Below are 21,380 nucleotides of genomic sequence, written 5' to 3' on the forward strand. Positions count from 1 at the left end.
GCAGCATTAACTGTATTACCAAAACGTAATACAAACACAAATTCAATTTGGCAGCATTACTTTGGGAACACAAGGGAATTTATTAGGCTTATTTCTTATGATTATTATTATCTTTAAATTTACAATTGTCTTTAGTTCTTAATTTGTAGGCTATTAGTAATTTTCCAACTGTTGTCATTGATGGATGCTTGCATGATGGCAAATGGGGCCACTGAAGACAGTAAATGTTTGGATTTGGGGAGGTGGTTATATATAAGATTTTTTGATCACTTCATTATTTTAATTGCTTTTTTCATTTTATTTAAAGTGCAATTTGAATTTAGAAATGTCTTTTGTTTAAGTTTTTCATGTTTCAATAATTTAAATATATTTTTAAAGCATAATCAATAAGCAAAAATATTCACCGACCCTCGACATGGGAGTTGACGATATAATCGGATATTGTGATATTTTTTAAGCCGATTATCTATAAAAAAAATTACATATCGCCCAGCCCTACAGAAAAAATACTTAAAATCTACTGCACTTGAATTTCAAACCCCTTGAGCACAAGACAATTAAAGCTTGCTGGAGCCTTTACGCATATCTAGAGTATGATATGTTACTCCAAAAAGTAATCCACTACATATTAATAATTACTTCTCTAAAATTGTAATCAGATTGCTTTACAGATTGCCTCATGGAGAAATAATGTCGGTATTTCCAACTGGTGCCTTGACACACACAAGCTACACTTTCAGCCCCATGTGTTTTTCCTTTACAATGTCTCATTAGGAGGCACTCACCCATCAGCTGTCACAAAAATGCAAATCCTCGTGGAGTTGGGGCGAGGGGGATTTGTCTACTGAGGCAGAACGCTGTGTCCTCCCAGACAGGTGTGGAATGTTGTTATGGACTATGTGCAACACGGACGGGTTAAGCCACTGTGCACCATCTCCAGGATGCCAGCGGGGTCCAAGTTGGGGTAGCAGAGCTCATTTTTAGGGTGGCATCTACCACCCTGTTCCAATCTTCTGGCCCTGCCCCTGAATCACTACTTTTGAATGTAGTAAATGTAAACACTACTTTCTGACAAAGAAGCCAACTTGGTAACTAATTACCAATACTAACCATATCATCATAGTAACGCTACAGCTAAGAAATCTGTTAATAAAACTATGGAAGACTGTTAATGCTTTTCCTCTTTTTAGTCTTACCGGGTCTGTGTGCTTTGGGCACGGCCATATTCATGACCCGGTTGGCGTCCTGTGGTTTGGGCGGGGAGGCGGTGAATCGGCAGATGCCGGACTCTGATGGTGTGCTGGACGTCAGGCTGTCTGTGTAGTCATTGGTGCCGGCGGTCATCTGCTCGGAGGACGTGTCTGAGATGAAGCATTCTGTGATAGTGAACTTTGCGTGTCGCAGCTGTTCCTCCATCTTGGCATGTTCGTAGGCACGGGCTAACTCCTCGTACGTGGAAGAGGCGCTCTCAGTAGACACCATACTGCTGCGAGCACGGTCTGTGAGGGAATACACACACAATTGAAATCACAATGCTTTTGGGATGTTCCTGCATGAGTAGGCAGTGAAATCACCAACAATGCTTGAGTGCCATTTCAAAGCAAAACACTGCACAAAGTCTTCAAACTTAAATGTGACAGTGCAAGAATGCAACCACATATTTGAGGGGTCAAAAGTAATGATTTGTGAATCAACCATTGAACCATTATAATACTGACTGGTAAACTGTACATTATCACGCATTTTCATACTTATAAAATAAAAAATACACTTAATAAATTAGACTGCAGAGAGTCAGAACAAAGCTATGTAGGTCAGTGTTGCGAAAGACATCCATACGTTTTAAGACATATCTGAATGCCAAGACCAAAAGTCACAATCAAGTATTCCAGAGAGCCGTGTAATAAAAGAGTTTAATGGGATCCCCTAATCACAGAGCCCAGGACAGAATTCCCAGTTAAAAAGACATAGATTTTGTATTTTTGCAGCTCGGTAAACGTCTTTTTGGACTGGGGAGGCAGTTTTCTGTTTTGAAAGTTACAGTATGTTTGCATAGTACATCAAACTCTTATTTCAAACTATGACATTTTATTTCTTTGGTATTTCTTCAACTTCGGACACTTCCGTGTTCCAAGGGGTTGATTTTTATTAAAACAAACAGATTTTAAAAGTGCAAAAAAATCATTTTCTTAATTAGTATCTTGTTTTCTGGTACAAATTTCTAAACATTCTACTAAGAAGATACACTTACTTGACAAGCAAAATGGCACAAGATATTAAGTCTTGTTTTCAGTGAAATATGACAACATTTAGTAAAGTTTATGCTTTAAACAAGAAAAAAAAATCTGCCAACGGGGTAAGAAAAATAAACCTAATTCAAAGAAAAAAAAAAAAAAATGGTCTCACTTTATATTAGGTGTCTTTAACTACTATGTACTTAAGCATTTGTTACAATGTACTTATGTACATGCATGTTGTTGCATTGTACATACATTTAAAGTACTTGCATTTAATTAGGATTCCTCCGGTAGGAGGAAACCTATTGTTTTTGTTAGTATTCTTCTTCTTATTATTCCTGTTGATGTAAATTGCCCAATAACTCAAGATCTCCTTGGGAAAAAGTTTTGAAATTTGGCACACTGTTACTACAGGCCACGAGTAACTACCACACCTAAAAATGGCCCACGTGAGACTATAGGTGGTGCTACAGGCCACGCCCCAATTTTCCATTTTCAAAGTGATGCCATTTCCACCCCATAAGTCCAAAATTTCTGAAACCTGGTATATATGCCCATTTCTCATTAGGAACAAAAAAGCCTCTAGAACCCACAAAGTCCACCATGATGGATTTTCCTGTACAGTGAAAATTTGGGAAAACCTACAAAAATCTGCTCCTCCTGAACCATAGCTCCAATTGACTTGAAACTCGGTATGTATGTGTAGGATACCTGTCTTTCAATTTGATGTTTAGCAAAAAGGAATATAATCCAAAATGGCTGAAAGGTGCATATTTATGCAAATGTCAACATTGTCTCAATATCTCTATATCCATAAATCCAACGCCATTTTAACGGATGGATTTTCAAACGTAACAGGCTTCAAGATGACATGACTCTGTACTACTCTGCCAATTTTCACCTTGATATGTGAAAAGATGATGGAATTAGAGCCAAATCTGACCCAAGCTAATAAACTGGTCTCTGCTTATTTCAACATTCCACTATAAATATTTTACTATTATGCGAGTATACTCTTGTCCAATGGTAATGCTACAAAATCAGCCATTGCTACAATTGCTTTGAAATGTTGTGTACATGTGTGAAGTACATGTCTCTACCATGTCAATTTTTAAATAATTTGCAGTTTTAAGGAGGAATCTGCATTGCTGCTTGCAGCTATATCTATATTTGTAGTTACATGGTTAACCTTAACCCTAAACCAACCCTCACCCTAAAACCTAACTCTAACCCCTAACCCTAACCCTACCCCTACTCCTAAACCTACCAGTACCTCAATCTCAGTAGCAGCAAAAGTGAATCTTGTGAGAATTTTACAGAACAACATGTAATTACACAGTAAATACATTGTATTGTATGTATTTCAGTGTTAGTACATAGTAGTTAAAGACACCTAATATAAAGTGTGACCAAAAGAATTACTGGAAAACAAGACAAAAATACTAATTAAGTTTTTTTTTTTTTCATTTCATTTAAACTGTATTGTTTTAGCCTTGTCCCATACCAAAACTTTCAATATTAAACTATGAAAATCCACAATAAAAATAAAAATTATTACATGTTTAAAACTTTGATCATCTAAACAGACATTAACGATTTAAATAATTATTGTGTGAAAATTATTTCAATATATTTTTCAATAATTACAGCTGTCCCACAAAGGTGGCATAATTTCCATCAAACCAAAAATGTTGCCCCTAATATATATATATATATATATATATATATATATATATATATATATATATATATATATATATATATATATATATATTAGGGGCAACATTTTAATTTTTTTTTTTTACATATATATATATATATATATATATACACACACACACACATGGTTGGGAGAGTTACTTTTGAAATGTATTCCACTACAGATTACAGAATATATGCTGTAAAATGTAATTTGTAATGTATTTTGTTAGATTACTCAAGGTCAGTAACGTTTTCTAAATACTTTGGATTACTTCTTCAGCACTGGTAGATTTTTTCACTTGTTTTGACTATAAAAACTCTGCCAGTACAGTAAGAAAAAAATACACATGTTAAAAATACATTCTCTGAGAAACCTAAATATCTTTTGCAGTGTTGTTTCTAAAACAAGATCAATAAAACTGATCTTGTTTTAAGGATTTTTAGATATTTTTTACAGGAAACCAATACAAAAATTATTATCAAGAATATGATTTTTGCCCTAATATCAAAGGTCTTACTAGAAAAAAAGAAATTATGATCTAACGTGAATTTTCATGATAAACAAGTATGATCATGCCAGGTAACGTGCATGTAAAATGGCTAGAAATAGCATAAAGCTGACAATTTACACAAGCTTTATTTCTATTTCTTGTGCTCCAAACTTACTTCAAACTTACTTCTCTGTCTGCTCATAAGAAAGTGTTTCACCGCTGTTCAAATGCACTTTGGATCGCATCATTTATATGTATAAATGTTTTCCATCTGAAAGGACTAAATATTAAATGAAACAAATGACAATAAAATGCAAAGTAATCTATTCAGTAATCAAAATACTTCCTGAATGTAACTGTATTCTAAATACCAATGATTTAAATTGTAACTGTAGTGGAATACAGTTACTTATATTTTGTATTTTAAATACGTAATCCCATTACATGTATTCCGTTACTCCCCAACCCTGTATGTATATATATAATTTTTAATTTTTTTTTTTTTTTTTTTTTTCAAAAGAGATGAAATTGAGGGCAAATGATGTTTGAAGAACAAAGAAAAATAAAGGTAAACATCACTTGTGATTAGCACAGTTGTGAGTATTTGTATTGGGTATAATTTCCAATCAAGCTATAATATTGCTAAATATTACACAAAAAAGTGTGAAAATATTATTTAATTGTGTGTATTTAGTAGGGATGTCCTGATACTATTTTTTTGAGAATGAGAAAGAGTACCAATACTTCATTTTTGGTACTCGCCGATACAAAGTTCGATACCTGTTATTTTTTTTATTTTTTTTTAACTCCATATCAACAGTTTATTTCAATTTTATCATCAAAAAGGTGTTTAAATAAATGAATTCATTAAAACTTGAATCAAATAAAAATTAATTTTCAACGTAATAATGTATTGTTTTTTATCAAATATTTTATCTTATACACAGAACCTCACAGCACAACCCATAATCTGAATGTTACATTTATATAGCACTTTTCTGACACTACACTCAAAGTGCTTTACACAGTGAACAGGGGACTCTCCTCAACCACCACCAGTGTGCAGCAACCACCTGGATGTTGCGATGGTAGCAATAGTGTGCCAGTGTGCTCATCACACACCAGCTATTGGTGGAGAGGAGAGAGTAGAGTTACAGAGCCAATTAATGGATGGGGATTATTAGGAGGCCATGATTGAGAAGGGCCAATGGGGGAAATTTGGCCAGGACACTGGGGTTACACCCCTACTCTTTACAAAAAGTGCCCTGGGATTTTTAATGACCACAGAGTCAGGACCTCAGTTTAACATCTCACTCAAAGGACAGTGCCTTTTTACATTAGTGTTCCCATCACTATACTGGGGCATTAGGACCCACCCAGACCACAGGGTGAGCACCCCTGCTCTGCTGCCTAATACCTCTTCCAGCAGCAAACTTAGTTTTCCCCAGGAGGTCTCTCATCCAGGTACTGACCAAGCTCAAACCTGCTTAGCTTCAGTGGGCAACCGGTCTTGAGCTACAGGGTGATATGGCTGCTGGCAAAATACAACATTGGAAGTTTATTTTGTCAAATAAAGTGCTGCAAAACAGAGCATCACAGATGTTAGATATTGCTTAAGTATAATACAATTACTACTGATTTATTATTATTAGTAGTAGTAGTAGAATTAGTAGTAGTATTACAGTGAATATTACAAAACTTTACAGTAGTGATATATTTCTGTCATACTTTCTTCCTATAAATTTAGTTTTTATTTTAAGTGTTTCTGTGTTGTTTTGACCAAGGAGCTCTGACATTGTGACGGCAGATTCCCACTCTGGAAAAGCCGGTACCGAGTCATAAATTTTACTGATAAAAATCACACCAAAATCAAACAAAGGGAGTCCAAAACAGACTGCAAATCACATGAAGCCTTGCTCACTAAAGGATCGAACTCTCAACTCCTATTGGATGAGGCACACGACAGAACGCACCTCAACCATGACATCATCAGGAGTAGAAATACCCCTGAAATGCTTCCGGGATTTGCTTCCAGCAACTTTGCTCGCCATGCGTAGACGCAGCTCATCGCTGCTTTCAGGTGCAGCCTCGTGGCACAAGGAAGAAACATCTAACTTGAAACTGTGGCCATACAATCTCCATCTCGCTGGACGAGTTGAGATTACTCTGTGTTCCACCGAACACTCAATCCGCATCTTCATCCGTTTGCCTGCAGAAGTGAAGAGAAAAGATTTCTCTTCCATCTTCAATCAAGTCGACGTCGCCGATTTCTCCGCCAGCCCGCTGAGAATCAGCAGCCGTACCGCCCGCCGACAGAGCGAGGAAACGGCCTCCCGTCATCACCCGAGCCTCAAGGAACCGAGTCGGAGTTAAAGGACGGATGAACACACATTCTACGTCCTCATACGATTCAAGTAAGAGGTTTATGTCTGGGCAGAGATAGAATATTATAGTGTGTTATTCTTATGTATCAAGGTTATTGCTTGTACAGTTTACAGACCACCGAGTCCGCTCATTGCAATTAACACTCAGGGTATTAATTATCACGAATGAGATTTGCTGTATTGTAGTCCAAACACATTGGACTGTTGTGCATTTCCGCCATCGCAGATAAGACCGGCACATTGAGTTTATCCATTAAAGAATCAAAGACCGTGGGACGGTTTACAAGCCGTCCACCGCATCTCTGAGTGATAAACTAACAGCTGCTTTCTCTCCCACGATCGCAAAATCGGCTTTGGGGCCGTCACTTAATTCTCTCTCTCTCTCGTACTAAACACACACGCGACCCCTCACAAACATTCTCGCACACATTTTTGGCTAGTAGAAGCAAAAGCTCAGCTTTGTCCCTAAGCTATCATACAAGCGGATACACGTGGTAACTGGTAGACGCCATTGACTGGTTTCTCTCCGCCCACATTCTCGGCCATATTCTCTGGCCGGAAATCTCACGTGACATACTCTCCACAAGAGTCACGTCCGCTATTTTGTGTGTGTACCTCCTTACACACACACACACACACACACACACACACACACACACACACACACACACACACACACACACACTCATGTGTTATAGGATTGTTTTGATTTCCATATCTAATCATATCACTGTTTAGTTTGTAGTTGTAAGTCGGAGGTTTATTGACTGCATTGTATTAATTATTAATAGATATTACAGCATAAATAAACTTTGTTATACTTCAAAGAGAAGTGTTTTGGTTTGTTTTGCATACACCTGTGTCATGCTGACGGGAGGTAAGTGCTCGGATTCAAGCCTTCATTCATTGTTTTTTTCCCCGAAAATCTTCGGATGTCGATTTTCCTAAGGAAACAATCTAATATTGAGACTGTTATACTATTTGGTTATTAGTCCCTGATTCCAGGATGGTGCCCCGCCAATATTAATCCTTATTAATATTCTATTGATTTTTGATAATTGATAATTATCTTTGATGATTGTTGAATTTGAATGGTCAATAAGCTAGTGTTAATTTTAATTAATGTTTCATCGATGTTAATGATTAGTGATTATCTTTGATAATTGTTGATTTAAAGTTTAAAAAAAAGCTAACATTGATTCAAATCAATGTTCTATTCATTTTAATAATTGATAATTATCTTTGCTAATTATTAATTATTGGTAATAACCAAACCCGCTCCTAAACGTAGCGCACTACATTTACTGGAGCCCCATATGAGGTTTTAATGAGTTAGATTCAATTAATTAATTTAAATATTAATTAATAACTAAATAAATATTTATTTAATATTTCTGAGAGTAACACTGATCTAAACAACCAGTAAAGCCCTACATATTCATCTCATTAAATCACAGCTTTTGTGGTTAAATAATCTCACTAGGACATAACGTGATTTTAATTTTATCAGTATCAGGACATCCTTAGTATTTAGGATACATAAAATGTTAGCTATAAAATTAGCCTTAGCAATACAAAGTCACTGGCCATTTTATTTCAGAAACATTCAAAATGTCACCGCAGAATTCTCCTTATGATATGACCCCATTAATTCGGCAGATTTGCTGTTACCTGTGTCCTGAGAGGGACTGACACTGTAGCTGTCACTCTCTTTATCGACGGAGCCTGTGGCGCGGGGTGTGGGAAGCCTCCAGTCTGTAGAGAGTGTGTGTGAAGAGACGGGAGGGTGGGGGCGGTTCAGGGTCCACTGGCTGGCGTAGCGGCTGCGTGTGGCAGGGCCGGCTTTAGCTATGCGGCGGGCAGTGGGGTCTGACAGGACAAAGACACACACAGCTGATTGATGCTGATTAACCTAAATACAAAGTGTCCAGTGTGAAGTATGGGACCAAATCCCTGTCCTCCTTGATAAAAATAAATAAAATTACTACTGCTGTAGTAAATTAATTTAAGGGCAGTCTTGTTTTTTTAGGGGGAACCAGAGTGCAGCATATGTGGTTTTTAGTACAGACTACTCGTGGACAGTCTGGTTGCATAACTTATAACTGACTGAGTTTTAGTCAATTCTAAGTGATGCAACACACATGGGCAGCTTTATGTAAATTAGACCAACAAGAACACCCAGACTAGTTCAGTTCTTACTTGTACCGGGTCTAGCGTCAGATACGTCTACAAGTGGTCCAGTGGCCTGGGACAGAGACTGGTAGTGAACTGTATGCGTGACGGTTGAAGATTTCTGTTTAGATGTTTCTCCAAAGTCATTGTCCGTCAACAGCACAGTGGAGCGGTCATCTGAAAGAGAGAGAACCATGATCAGGTTAAAGAAAGTAAAAAAATACCACCATAAATCAAACTAAAGTTTCACATTTTGCAAAGAAAATGTGAATGGTGCTTGTTCATGCAAAAGTCGCCACCACAATGCTAGAATGTTATGGTTGCCAGGGTGGACCCGAGTCATATGCAGAGACCAATATATGATATAGTGATGTTGTGGTTGCCAGGGGGTTGCTATGCGATTTCTAGAGTGTTCTGAGTCAGAGACTGTTTTGCAGAGACGGACCACTTGTATTAAAATGAATGTGAGTGTAACAAGGTTACTAGCTTCATGGGAGAGGAGGAGGCGGGAACCGGCTGAACAATCAAAGTATTATTTTAATAGGCTTAAACTTAAACAAACAGGCACAAAAACAAACACACACATGGCAGCTGCATGTAGCTCTCTCTCTCCAGAACTGCCGCATTCTGCTGCAATTATCCTCTCCTCAGCTGATTAGCCCGATTGGGGGCCAGGCATATGTAGTCACGGCCCGGCCCCGCCCTCCTCCTCATCACGCTGCCCTTCTGGCCCCACCTGCCAGCAGGCTTTTCCCCGCCTCTCTAGGGCTGGGGAGGGGGACGAGGGGAGAAAAAAAAAAAAGGCAAGGCGGAGCGACAGTGAGAGAGAGAGAGGAGAGAGAGAAAAAAAACTTGCTCGTCGGTTCCCAGACACGCCTGGTCCTCGATCACTCCTCCACCCTCTGGCAGATGACAACCGCTCCTTCCCGAGTGGACTGGAGCCAGTCCTCCGACCCTTGGAACGCCCCTCCGCATTTTGGTGGCCGGTAGGGAACTCGTCCACCCCTGGTAGCGGCTCCACCATTCCAGGCGGCTGACAGCGAGCCCCTTCTCCTCTCGCGGACGGTGGCCATTCCTCCGCATACAGGCGGCTGGCAGCGACTCCTCTGTCCCCCGGCGGATGCCTGCGGCTGCTCCTTTGGGTGGATGGCAGTGGCGAGGACTCCACGACAGCGCATCCCTCCTCTTTCCCGGGTTTCGGCACCAATGTAACAAGGTTACTAGCTTCATGGGAAAGGAGGATGTGGGAACCGGCTGAACAATCAAAGTAATATTTTAATAGGAACTTAAATAAAAAGACACAAAAACATAAACGCACACATGGCAGCTGCATGTGGCTCTCTCTCTCCCAAACTGCCGCATTCCGCTGCACTTATCCCTCTCCTCGGCTGATTAGCCCGCGTGTGTATTCACGGCCTGGCCCCGCCCTCCTCCTCGTCACAATGAGAAACTGGAACACCCAATGGCCAAGGGATGTAGAAAAGGAAGTCAAGCCTTACAGGTAAAAGAGCCAATCACCTTTTAGATACAGACATCGCCCGTCAGTCAACTCAAGAACAATGTTGCAGTAGCATTGAAAAATTGGTACAGAGATTTAGAGAACTGACAAATGTCACTGGTATTGGTACCAACAACTAAAATTTTGGTATGAGGAACCCTAGTATGAGCACTAGTTATAGTGATGCTTGCCTCAGTAAACACCATTAATAATGACCTAAAAACCAGTGAGTATCTTACCAATTGTCTCCATAGTGTCTCTCTCCTCGATGAGTAGCTGAGCTCGTGGGATATCGATGTGCATTCTCAGCGTCTGTTGCTGTTTGTTCGCGGTATCTGGTGTGCGAGCATTTTTACTGCAGATACACATGCAAACAGTTCAATTACAGCCGCTACTTCATGACAAAGTACTGATTTATAGGGCAATATCAAATAAGATATTTACCTCATTAGCATCTCTGCGAGGCTCTTTGCATCTGTTTAACATTGAGAGGGAAATATATGAATCGCAAAATATTGTTTGAGAGTATGTGTGTTTCACTGGCATACTGTATATACACTGGTCACTTAAGTTCCACTTAAAAACAAGTGTCTGATGCAACAACATTCATACACACTATATATAAAAAGCAAGTAGAATCTGCAAACAAATTTATCTCAGAATTAAATGAGCTCTTCTGAGCCATCTTTGCACTGCCTTTTAACCAACTGGTGATAAGGTAATTTTAGTGAATATATGTAGTCAGCACCAGAAAAAATAAAAATAAATTATGGGGCAAGAATAATAATGTAATTCTGATTATCTTCCACTTTTGTTCCTCCCTGTGTTTAATGGTACGAAAAACTAAACCAAGCCATTCCACGTCATAGAGTCTTAGATGTATCTTTATTCGAATGCTCTCTTTTATCTCAGAGCATGATTTCTGTAAATGGAACACAATTTCAAGCACAAAGCCTTTGGGAATCGAAACTATCATGACCCAGGAAATCTTCACTGACATTAAAAGTAAGCTCCATCCGAGAATGCCATGGGAAACTATTTCCAAAAACAGAGCATCCATTGCAAATATTTTCTTTTAAACAGCATATATTTTAATGCCTTTTCAATTTGTAAAATACAACATCACCTGGGTGATGATGATTTCTGATTTGAATGCTTAATTCCACTCTTTTTTATTCTAAATGTGGAGTATTAAATGAAGAGCAGAGTGTGGAATAAATCTGTTCAGTGAATTACTTAGCTGTTTTGGAGTCGCCAACTTGCACACACCAGTAAAAAAATTATGCGGACGGTGCGCACATATTTACGGCAAGTTAACTTTTTATAAATCCCACCGTGTGCATGGGAAATTGGGTACTCACATTTCAATGCCCATTTTGTGCACTTTTTTATCAGGCCCCTGGACTGTTTCTCCATTCAAGGACAAAAATATATATTCCACTGCAGACAAAAATGTTATTTTGACCTATTAAAACTATATGGCTTGTAAATTTTTTTTTATGACTGGTAGATTTTCTCAATTCATCCTCCAGTGGCAGGTGTGCCAAGTAAATGTTGGATCCAGTCTGGAAGGTTCACAAAATGTATACAGCAAATGTGCTGGTGTTGCTTGGGCTAAATGCTTCACCCAGAAATTAAGAAATAATTTAAAGAAAACATTTCACAAACTTTACATAAAGTCTGCAGTATTTTCTGTTATGATGTATGTTTCTGCACACCTCGTAGCCTCTTGAGTCTCTGCTCTTTTCTCCTTCTCCTCAACACCAGAAGAACAATGAAGACCATGGAGATTGCTACCAAAATGCAGATGATTGTGACCATCATCTTCAGTCCCTCATTTCCCTGTCTGTTTTCCTGACTGGGGTCCACCGTCTTTGGCAATGGAGCAATCGTACCTGGAGTCAGAAGATTGAGCAGTTGACAGACTTTTTTTTTACCAGTTACTCCCAAACAACTGCAACACATTCGTGGGTCAATGAAATGACACTCAAAAAATAACATTAATTGGGACTGCAATTTGGCAAAAATAAATAAATACAATAAAAAAACAAAAACATTTGTATTGCTTAACTTCCTGAGACCCTGAGAAGTTATGTGCATTTTTCATTTCCCTCTCTGATTTGAAACTAGTGGCACTTTATAAACGCACACACACACACACACACACACACACAAACACACACACACACACACACACACACACACACACAAATGTTTGAATAGCAAGTATTTTTCCCAAAAATTGAAGTCCTCATATGGGGACAATGGGCTGAATTTGTGGCTTTTAAAAAATACCAAGCTATAAAAGTCAGCCTTTTAAAAAAAAAATAATAATTATTATCAACTTGTGTATTATGTTTCCAGGAGTATTGGTTTTTCATGTTTTTGAGAATGTTTTGTAAAGCTGCTTTGGAACAATGTGTATTGGGGAAAGCACAAATAAAAAAACTACACAAACAAAAATTATTTGACTTAATTTGACTTTTACGTTACAATGTTTTTTCTACTTTGGAAACAAAATCTAAATATTCTCTCTTTGCACTATCAAACAAAAAGTGATATCCAGTACTGAAACATTTTACCAATCAGAAATTAGCATAATTAATTCTGATTCAAGTGATGGCCAGCATTAAAATAACATTTTACATTATAAATTCTGAATCTTAGTACAGATTACCATTGTCCCATGCCTGCCAACCATGTTAAATGGTCCAAACACCATCTGCAGCCTAAGGCTGAACTTTTGGTTGGATTTTAGGAGTGAATGCCCTTGGCTACATAGGAAAAGTATAGGATGCTCCCTTGCTCCCTAATTTGTAAATGACTTAACCTCCAATGTGTTGTCTGACTGCACTTGTCTCAGAACAGTTTGAAAGGCACCTTATTTTCATCCTAACTCCGTATAAAGCCTCTGAAAGTGACACTGTCTAGCTTTAGGATGCTCCCCTTGATTTTCAATGGGGATAACACACAGTGGATATAAGATTTCTAAGGTAAGGCTCATTGTCCTCGCAGGAGATAATTTTGTTTAAAAGTGTGCTGTCTCGCGATAAATCGTTGAAATTTTCAAAATGACATATCAGATGAAACTAGAGATGTTACTCTTTTGAGACAAACAGGTTTCAGTGTAAAAACTTTTCCTACCAGATGTAGTTTTGTTGGCATTTCTCCCAAAAGCAAACTAACTGAGATCGGCGCCATGTTGTTTTGTCACATGACTCTGTGCATCGAAAGTTTATCCCTTAATGACAGCCTAGAGTGTCCTGAACTGAGATCAGTCAATTTAAATGAAATTAAATTATGCGCAGCGTATAGCGAAGCCAAAACACAATGTGCTCGCAGGAGGACGTGGGGTTGCATGAGATTAAAAAACAACCAATGAAGCATTCCGCTACGTACAGCAAGTAATGACCGCTGAGTGCATGAAGTGTTCAAGATTAGATTTTTAAGAACGGACACCCTTATTTGTCATTGACCCTCATTCATGTCTAGCAAATGCCTCCAAACAATGAATTGAGACATTTCATTTGATTCTGAGAGGTAAACAAGAGTGAGTACTTACTGCCATCCACATTCAGAGTAGCAAATAGCACCCTCTTCTCTGCCATTCCTGCACTGTTGCCCACCCTCATCTGCAGCTCGTACCAGGTGGCCTCCTGCAGGTCATACAGAACGTGGCTCTTGGTAAGAGAATCGCGCTTCACCATTGTCCACTTAGTAGTGTCCACTGGCCGATACTCCAGCGTGAAAGAGTCGATGGGACAGCCTCCGTTGTTCCAGCCAATCAGGTTGAGCTCCACACGGGTAGAGTTGACGCTTGTGAAAAGCTCGTGGTCTTTGGCGAACTGTGGCTCTGATAATGTGGAGAAAAAAGAGATAATGTAATTCTGAGTTCTTTGGGAACTTTAAGTCCTAGGGATCGATTTTTATTAAAATAAATGGATTTCAACTTTTTATTTTATTTTATTTATTTTTAATTTATGTTATCTAAAGGTCTTAATAAAACTGAATTGGAAACTTTTATCAAACTGAGGTAAAGACTTTCATAATTAATTTTTGCTACTTTTCAAATGCCTTTTATATGAAGCTTTTACTGTTTTAGCCTTGACCCAGACACAGACTTCAATTTTTTAAACTGTTACATGTTTAAAACTATGATAATCTATACAAAGACTGGAATAAACAAATAATTTCAATATTTACTTTGTGAAAATGAATATTTACATTTCAGTATTTACGTGAAAATGAACTGTCCCACAATTGTGGCATCAGTTCCACCACACCAAACATTTTTCCACCTAATAACTTTTTTTTTTTTTTTTTTTTTTTTAAGTGTACTTATTTATCAAGTCAACAAATGTGTCAGTGAAGAGCATGCTTGATATGAAATATGAGACAAGTAATGTTTAAAGAAAAAAAAAAATCAAGGTAAATCACTTGTGAACAGAGTATTTTTATTGAGCATCATTTCCAATAAAGCTGTCATTTTGCCAAATTACGCAAAGAGTGTGAAATAAATGTGTGAAACAATGTAATTTCCATCAGTGTCATTTCCACTACAGAATTCTATAAAACACCATACCGAATTGGAAATGAAACTGTGATGGGATTCTTGGGAATTTTCACGACTTTAAGAAAAAATGACAAAAATAACATACAGTAAATCTCATGTGATAAACGTACATACAGTGTTAGACATTGTTAGTAGACAAATAAATAAATACAAATATTGTGTTTGTGAAAAATGTTTGAACAAGACTTTTAGATTTAAGATTTCTAAAATCTTTTAGAAATCAACAGTGCTAAAGTGCTCAAAGTTGAAGAAATACTCAAATATTATCATCAAAATATATTGGACAAATTTTTTTGTCATTTAACAGACATTTAGTCATTTAAGAGAAATGTCGATGTTCCTCCCCTTAATTATACTAACCGCCTAACAACACATCATGGTGTTGCTGGGCTGTGATATAAACTAAAGGCTATTGGCTATTTTAAAAAAGTGCACTCAGTAACTCTTTTGTTTATGTTGCGTTGACACCTAGCAGTGTAGATGCATCAACGCATAAGAGCAAAAAGTTCTCATAGTAATATTTGGTTGGTCAAATACACCACAACTTCACCAGTGTGTGTACTGTGTAGTGTAATTAACAAATGCTAAACTGTGAACAGAACAATATAAAAAAGTTAAAAAAAAATTTGATTGTGTACCTTTCCCGTGGGTTTTAGCCTCAATGATCTCACTGATGCGGCCAGGACCGACAGCGTTCTGAGCAGTCAGAGTAAATTTGTACCAGGTGCCACACTTCAGGTTTTCCAGACGGTAAAATCGCTCACTGGGGCTGATGGAGAAACTGCCCCACTCTTCACTGTTATCCTCAGAATACTGCAGAATATACCCTTAACAAAGAACACCGCTTTTATGCTAAGCACTTGAGTTCAATTTGAAAAATGAACACCAAATGTCACACTTTATTTATTTACCATTACTGGTGAGATAGGGCACTAACCATGCAAAGCTGACCCTGATTAAAATAGTATTGTTCGTGAAGTTTTTGACAGGTCTGTTTTTTTATGTTGCTGACTTCAATAAAGAATGCAAGCATAATTATTGAGCAAGTCAGTATACTTACCATATTATTTCCAAGCTAATTTTTGCAATTCCAAATACTAAATATATCAACCTAAATAGTTACTAAGTAGAAGTTCTTTTTAGTTCTTGATAAGGATGGGTGAGGCTTAAAGTGACTAAGACACAGCGTCTTCAGGTGTACAACATTATTAAAGGGACAGTTTGGGGACATTTTCTGTGATGTTTATTTAATTTGTTGAATGGAATCAATAAGAATTGTTAATAAAAAAAAAAAAAAAAAAAAAAGGGACAGTTTGCCCAAAAGTGAAAATTCTCTCATCCTTTACTCGCCACATGCCATCCCAGATGTGTGATTTTTTTTAAAATTCTGCTAAACACAAATTAAGTTTTTTTAAAGAATATCTCAGCTCTGTTGGTCCTCACAATGCAAGTGAATGGTGACCATAACTCAGAAGGTTGAAAAAGCATATAAAGGCAACATAAAAGTAATCTATAAAACTCCAGTGTTTAAATCCATATCTTCTGAAGCGATATGATAAGTGTGGATCAATATTTAAGTCCTTTTTCACTATAAATCTCCACCTTTGACCAGCCCCAACCAGTAGGTGGCGATATGCACAAAGAATTCAAATCACCAATAAAAAAGAATTAAAAAAATAAATAAATAAAAAAACAATGTGAAAGTGTAGATTTTCAGTAAAAAATTACTTAAATATTTATCTGTTTTTCACTCACACCTAACATATCGCTTCAAAATATATGGATTAAACCACTGGAGTCATATGGATTGCTTTTATGTTGCCTTTATGTCCCTTGTGGACCTTCAGAGATCTGGTCACCATTCACTTGCATTGTGAGGACCAACAGAGCTGAAATGTTTTTCTAAAATTCTTCATGTGTGTTCTGCTGAAGAAAGAAAGTCATACACATCTGGGATTGTATGAAGGTGAGTAAATGATGAGAGAATTTTCATTTTTGGGTGAAATATCCCTTTAAAAAGCTTTTTAACTACACTTAAATGGGCTAAAGAGATCTAACAGAAAACTTTCCTAGGCCCAAGAAAAGAGCTGGGACTAAAGTAAAAGGTAAAGAAGTAATTGTAAATATGAGTGCAGTTTAACTGTTAACTGTTTAACCTCTGATGGAGCTTCCTCCATTATCTCCAGGGATCCAGGACAGTGTGATTGAGGTGGTGCTGGTTTTGGTCACTGTCAGGCGTGGTTGGTCAGGAGGTACTAAAATGTTTTGAGAGTAAACACAACAATATAGGGTGTCAGCCTCAATATTTCAATTCTGTTATTGAAGAAAAAAATAAAAATAAAAAATAAAAAATAAATCACAATGAAATTTTGAAATTTACAAAAAAATTTACTCTGAATAATGTGGTGTGATGCAATGATATTTTTAAGTTAAGGCTGTTATTAGCCATTTTTCCACTGACCTTCAACCCTGTAACATTAATTCCAGTAACATTTTAAATGGGTTGGCACAAAACATGTTTTGAAAAAGAAATTTCATGAGTTATTTTTTTTATTTTTTTTTATTTTTTTCAAATATAATGTGTAATTTATTGCACAATGAATGTTTGGCATACTGACACTGAATGATATTACCATAATTTACAAGTATTCCAAATGTACTGTTGAAATGTACAATGTTGAAATAATGCAGTATTTTAGGCTTAGGCTAAGGGTTTGTAATGATGAATAACTATTCATAGTTTATAGCTGTGACCATATGTTATGAGAAACATCCTGAGAATGATCCAATATAAAAAAGCTCTCCGCTCTACAGTGAATTTTCTGAATATTTGATCAAATGCACCTTGGACTTGTAGGTTTAGCATAATCTCATCTGAACCCCAGTTGTTACTGGCAACACAGCTGTAGTACCCAGAATCCTCTGCTTTTACGGTCCGAATTACAAAGCTGCCATTGCTATGGGCGCTGCGGCGGCCGTCAATGGAAACCGGAGCAGGAGTACCATTACTGTGGAGAAACCATTGGAAATTGTCTAAAATGTTCTTTTACAAACAAATTTGATGATCATAGAAAAATGTTTTTTAGTTAATTCATAAAACTCTACATGGTGTAACCTAACAGGTCCTTTAAATGTAATCTGTTCAATCTGAATGTAATCTAATCAACTTCTCTCTTTGTCAAACATTTAAAGAGAGTTGTCATGACTGAACTAATGGTAATTGAATAGATAGATAACAGATAAGTTAACTGAACATACCTTCCCTTCAGCCACTTGATGGCTGGCGGAGGATCTCCGACAGCTTTGCAGGGAAGGATGATGTCTCTCATCCAGGGTGTGGTCACAGTACCACTGAACGTCAGGATTCTAGCAGGGGCTAACGGAACAAACATACCGCTAGGCAATTGTTTTTGCACTGAAAGTAACCTATGTACATTGCTAGTGATGGGAAAGTGCATAATTTAGCATGTAGTTAGATAAAGCAACGTCATAAATTTGCATCATGTTTGCATTAGCATGTGGGCAAGTTAGCATCTAGCTAAATGCTTACCTTGTAATAGCTACTTAACTTTCTGGTTCATACATAAAAAATTGCTTCAGCAGCTTCAGTAAAAAAAAAATTTTGACAGCTGAAAAAGTTCATAGAGAACTCTCACAAACTCTCCCTTTCCATAAAACTAAACTATTTCTAATCTTGCATACTATTTAGGAGTGTAAGTATACAAATTAGGATGTAGGGTACACTGGTCCAAAACATTTTTGGAAACTTTCACCACACTTAACATAAACGTCATTGCATTAGATTACAAAATACTGTAACAATAATTAAATAAATAAATAAAAAATCCTGTTAAATTTACGATGAAAAACGTCTCGGTTACTTGTGTAACCTCCGTTCCCTGATGGAGGGAACGAGACGTTGTAGGGGTCACTAGGGGTCACTCTTGGGAGCCCGAGACACCTCTGGTCTTTGATAAATGTCCAATGAAAATTGGCGGGTGGTATTTGCATGCCACTCCCCCGGACATACGGGTATAAAAGGAGCTGGTATGCAACCACTCATTCAGGTTTTATGCTGAGGACCCGATATAAGGTCTGGCCATTTCAGCGGGTAGTTCAGCGTTGTGGCAGGAGGGACACAACGTCTCATTCCCTCCATCAGGTAACGGAGGTTACACAAGTAACCATGATGTTCCCTATCTGTCACTCACTCGACGTTGTGTTGATGTAGTGACACTAGGGGTCCTTATACGAAATGCCACAACTGGCTGAACTGTGTTACGTGAACTGGCGGTGTGTGGTGGGCAGACTACTGTGTGCCTCATAGCCAGCACACCAGGTCAACACGTAACCTCCCCCAACATAGTTATGAGTGTCGAACGGCCCTTTTTGGGGACAAGTCGACTACCCAAAAGATAGAGACAGGCTTAACCCAGTCATGGCCTCTTTTCCCCTTCTTTTTTTCCACTCCCTAAAAAAGAGGGGGGAATATCCATCTGGGCCGCCAGGTCTAGTCGGGGGGTGTCCTTCCCAAGGGGAAGACACCGCGGAGACCACACCTCGCCCAAAGAGAGGGGGGGATATTTAAGTGGAAGAATACGTCACATGGTCTTTCCAACCATGTGGAGAGTCTTCAAGGTAGATCCTGCCCAATGGGGGAGGAGTTACTACAAACATGGAGACTGGGGCAGAGGGGCTTTGCCCAAGGAAGACGCAGTTTGCCAACAGGGAAACAAACTAGCGGAAGATATATATCGCATGGGGTTAGCCTTACAGGGAACCACCACATGCGGAGCACTGAGGCGTGGTCTGGAGGGATTCAACCTCCTCGCTTCCCTAAGGACTTACCGTCGACTGCGTCATGGTGTGCTGCTATGGTGGCAATGTACACCTTCAAGGTGGAAGGGGACAGCCTCCCTTCCAGCCTCTCCTGCAGGAAGGAAAGCACTGATCCGACTGCGCATCTCTGGGGATCTTCGCGATGGGAAGAACACCACTTAGCGAGCAGACGCAACTTAAAGGCATACATGCACCTCGTAGGTGGGGCCTTAGCCTGAGTGATCGTGTCTACCACCGTGGGTGGTAGACCGCTTAGGTCTTCCACGTCCCGTCCAGGGGCCAGACATGGAGATTCCAGAGGTCTGGGCGTGGGTGCCAGAGGGTGCCCCGTCCCTGAGAAAGAAGGTCCTTCATCAGGGGAATCCGCCAGGGGGGAGCTGTCACGAGGAGTGTGAGGTCTGAGAACCACGTCTGGGTGGGCCAGTAGGGTGCTACCAGGACGACCTGCACCTCGTCCTCCCTGACCTTGCACAGGGTCTATGCAAGCAGGCTCACTAGGGGAAACACATATTTGCATAGGCCAGGGGGCCAGCTGTGTGCCAGCATGTCTATGCCAAGGGAAGCCTCGGTGAGGGCGTACCAGAGTGGGCAGTGGGAGGATTCTTGGGAGGCGAACAGCTCCACCTGTGCCCGTGTTGCTGACTCCAGGGAAGGAGACGGCGGGCGAGTTGTGACAAACAACGAGAGCGCAGACTGCCTTGGCGGTTGACATATGCTACCATTGCCATGCTGTCTGTCCGAACTAACACGTGCTTGCCCTGGATCAACGGCCGGAACCTCCGCAGGGTGAGCAGAATTGTCAACAACTCGAGGCAGTTGATGTGCCCGTCCCCGAAGGGAGAAGCCCAGCTGAGGCTTCTGTGTCCGACTGGACAAGCCCGCTCTCTGATGCTGCGATCGAGAGCTCATCATCTTTGTGGGCTCCGAACAAGAAGCCAGACTCGCTGTGAGACGAGCCGGCGAACTCATCTGGAAGCCCGATTGGGGCAGACGAGTGTGCTGGGGAATGGGAGGTCCGCAGGGGGATACCTGGTGGAGACGATCCCACTGGGGTCCCCAAATTCGCCCCCAGTGCTAGCCGCGCTGGCCTCATACCCGTAGGTAGAAGGACCGAGGCGGGGAGCCGCTGGGGTGGCTTGCTTTCTTACGAAAGCAAGCCACGACCGCAAAGTTGCCATGGTCATGTTCTCGCAGTGACAACATGAACCATTCACAAACGCTGCCTCCGTGTGGGTCGCGCCCAGACACGAAAGACAGCAATCATGACCATCCAAAGTTGAGAGATAACGACCGCAACCAGGAATAACACACAATCAGAAAGGCATCTTTAAAAAGACGTGTCTTTAAAAAGACGTTCCGTGTGTGCGTTCTTTTAGAGAAATATATACTCTTTTAGAGGGGAAAAAAGCTCTTTCAGAAAATATACTCTCTAGTTTTTGTGCCGAAGCGCCCAGGGGCGTTCTCTGCAGTGCACCAGTGCAGAGG

The 21,380-nt window shown here is 39.3% G+C and overlaps 1 protein-coding gene across 2 annotated transcripts in view; it reads right to left on the minus strand.

Moving 5' to 3' along the window:
• dscamb (Down syndrome cell adhesion molecule b) overlaps positions 1-21,380 on the minus strand; it is a 264,610-nt gene that overhangs the window by 16,794 nt on the left and 226,436 nt on the right. The window contains exons 22-32 of one of the 2 annotated variants that reach the window (XM_051678499.1): positions 18,315-18,432; positions 17,901-18,064; positions 17,213-17,311; positions 15,695-15,883; positions 14,046-14,336; positions 12,202-12,378; positions 10,928-10,958; positions 10,723-10,838; positions 9,019-9,162; positions 8,485-8,682; positions 1,197-1,499 (exon numbers count right to left, since the gene is read on the minus strand). In XM_051678499.1, the coding sequence (XP_051534459.1) occupies positions 1,197-1,499; positions 8,485-8,682; positions 9,019-9,162; positions 10,723-10,838; positions 10,928-10,958; positions 12,202-12,378; positions 14,046-14,336; positions 15,695-15,883; positions 17,213-17,311; positions 17,901-18,064; positions 18,315-18,432 (1,830 nt within the window). Of the gene's footprint in view, positions 1-1,196; positions 1,500-8,484; positions 8,683-9,012; positions 9,163-10,722; positions 10,839-10,927; positions 10,959-12,201; positions 12,379-14,045; positions 14,337-15,694; positions 15,884-17,212; positions 17,312-17,900; positions 18,065-18,314; positions 18,433-21,380 lie in introns of both variants that reach the window. The other variant, XM_051678498.1, reaches the window with a different exon arrangement.

The sequence above is a fragment of the Myxocyprinus asiaticus genome, chromosome 39 (assembly GCF_019703515.2).
Source record: "Myxocyprinus asiaticus isolate MX2 ecotype Aquarium Trade chromosome 39, UBuf_Myxa_2, whole genome shotgun sequence".
In the NCBI taxonomy this organism is placed as follows: Eukaryota; Metazoa; Chordata; class Actinopteri; order Cypriniformes; family Catostomidae; genus Myxocyprinus; species Myxocyprinus asiaticus.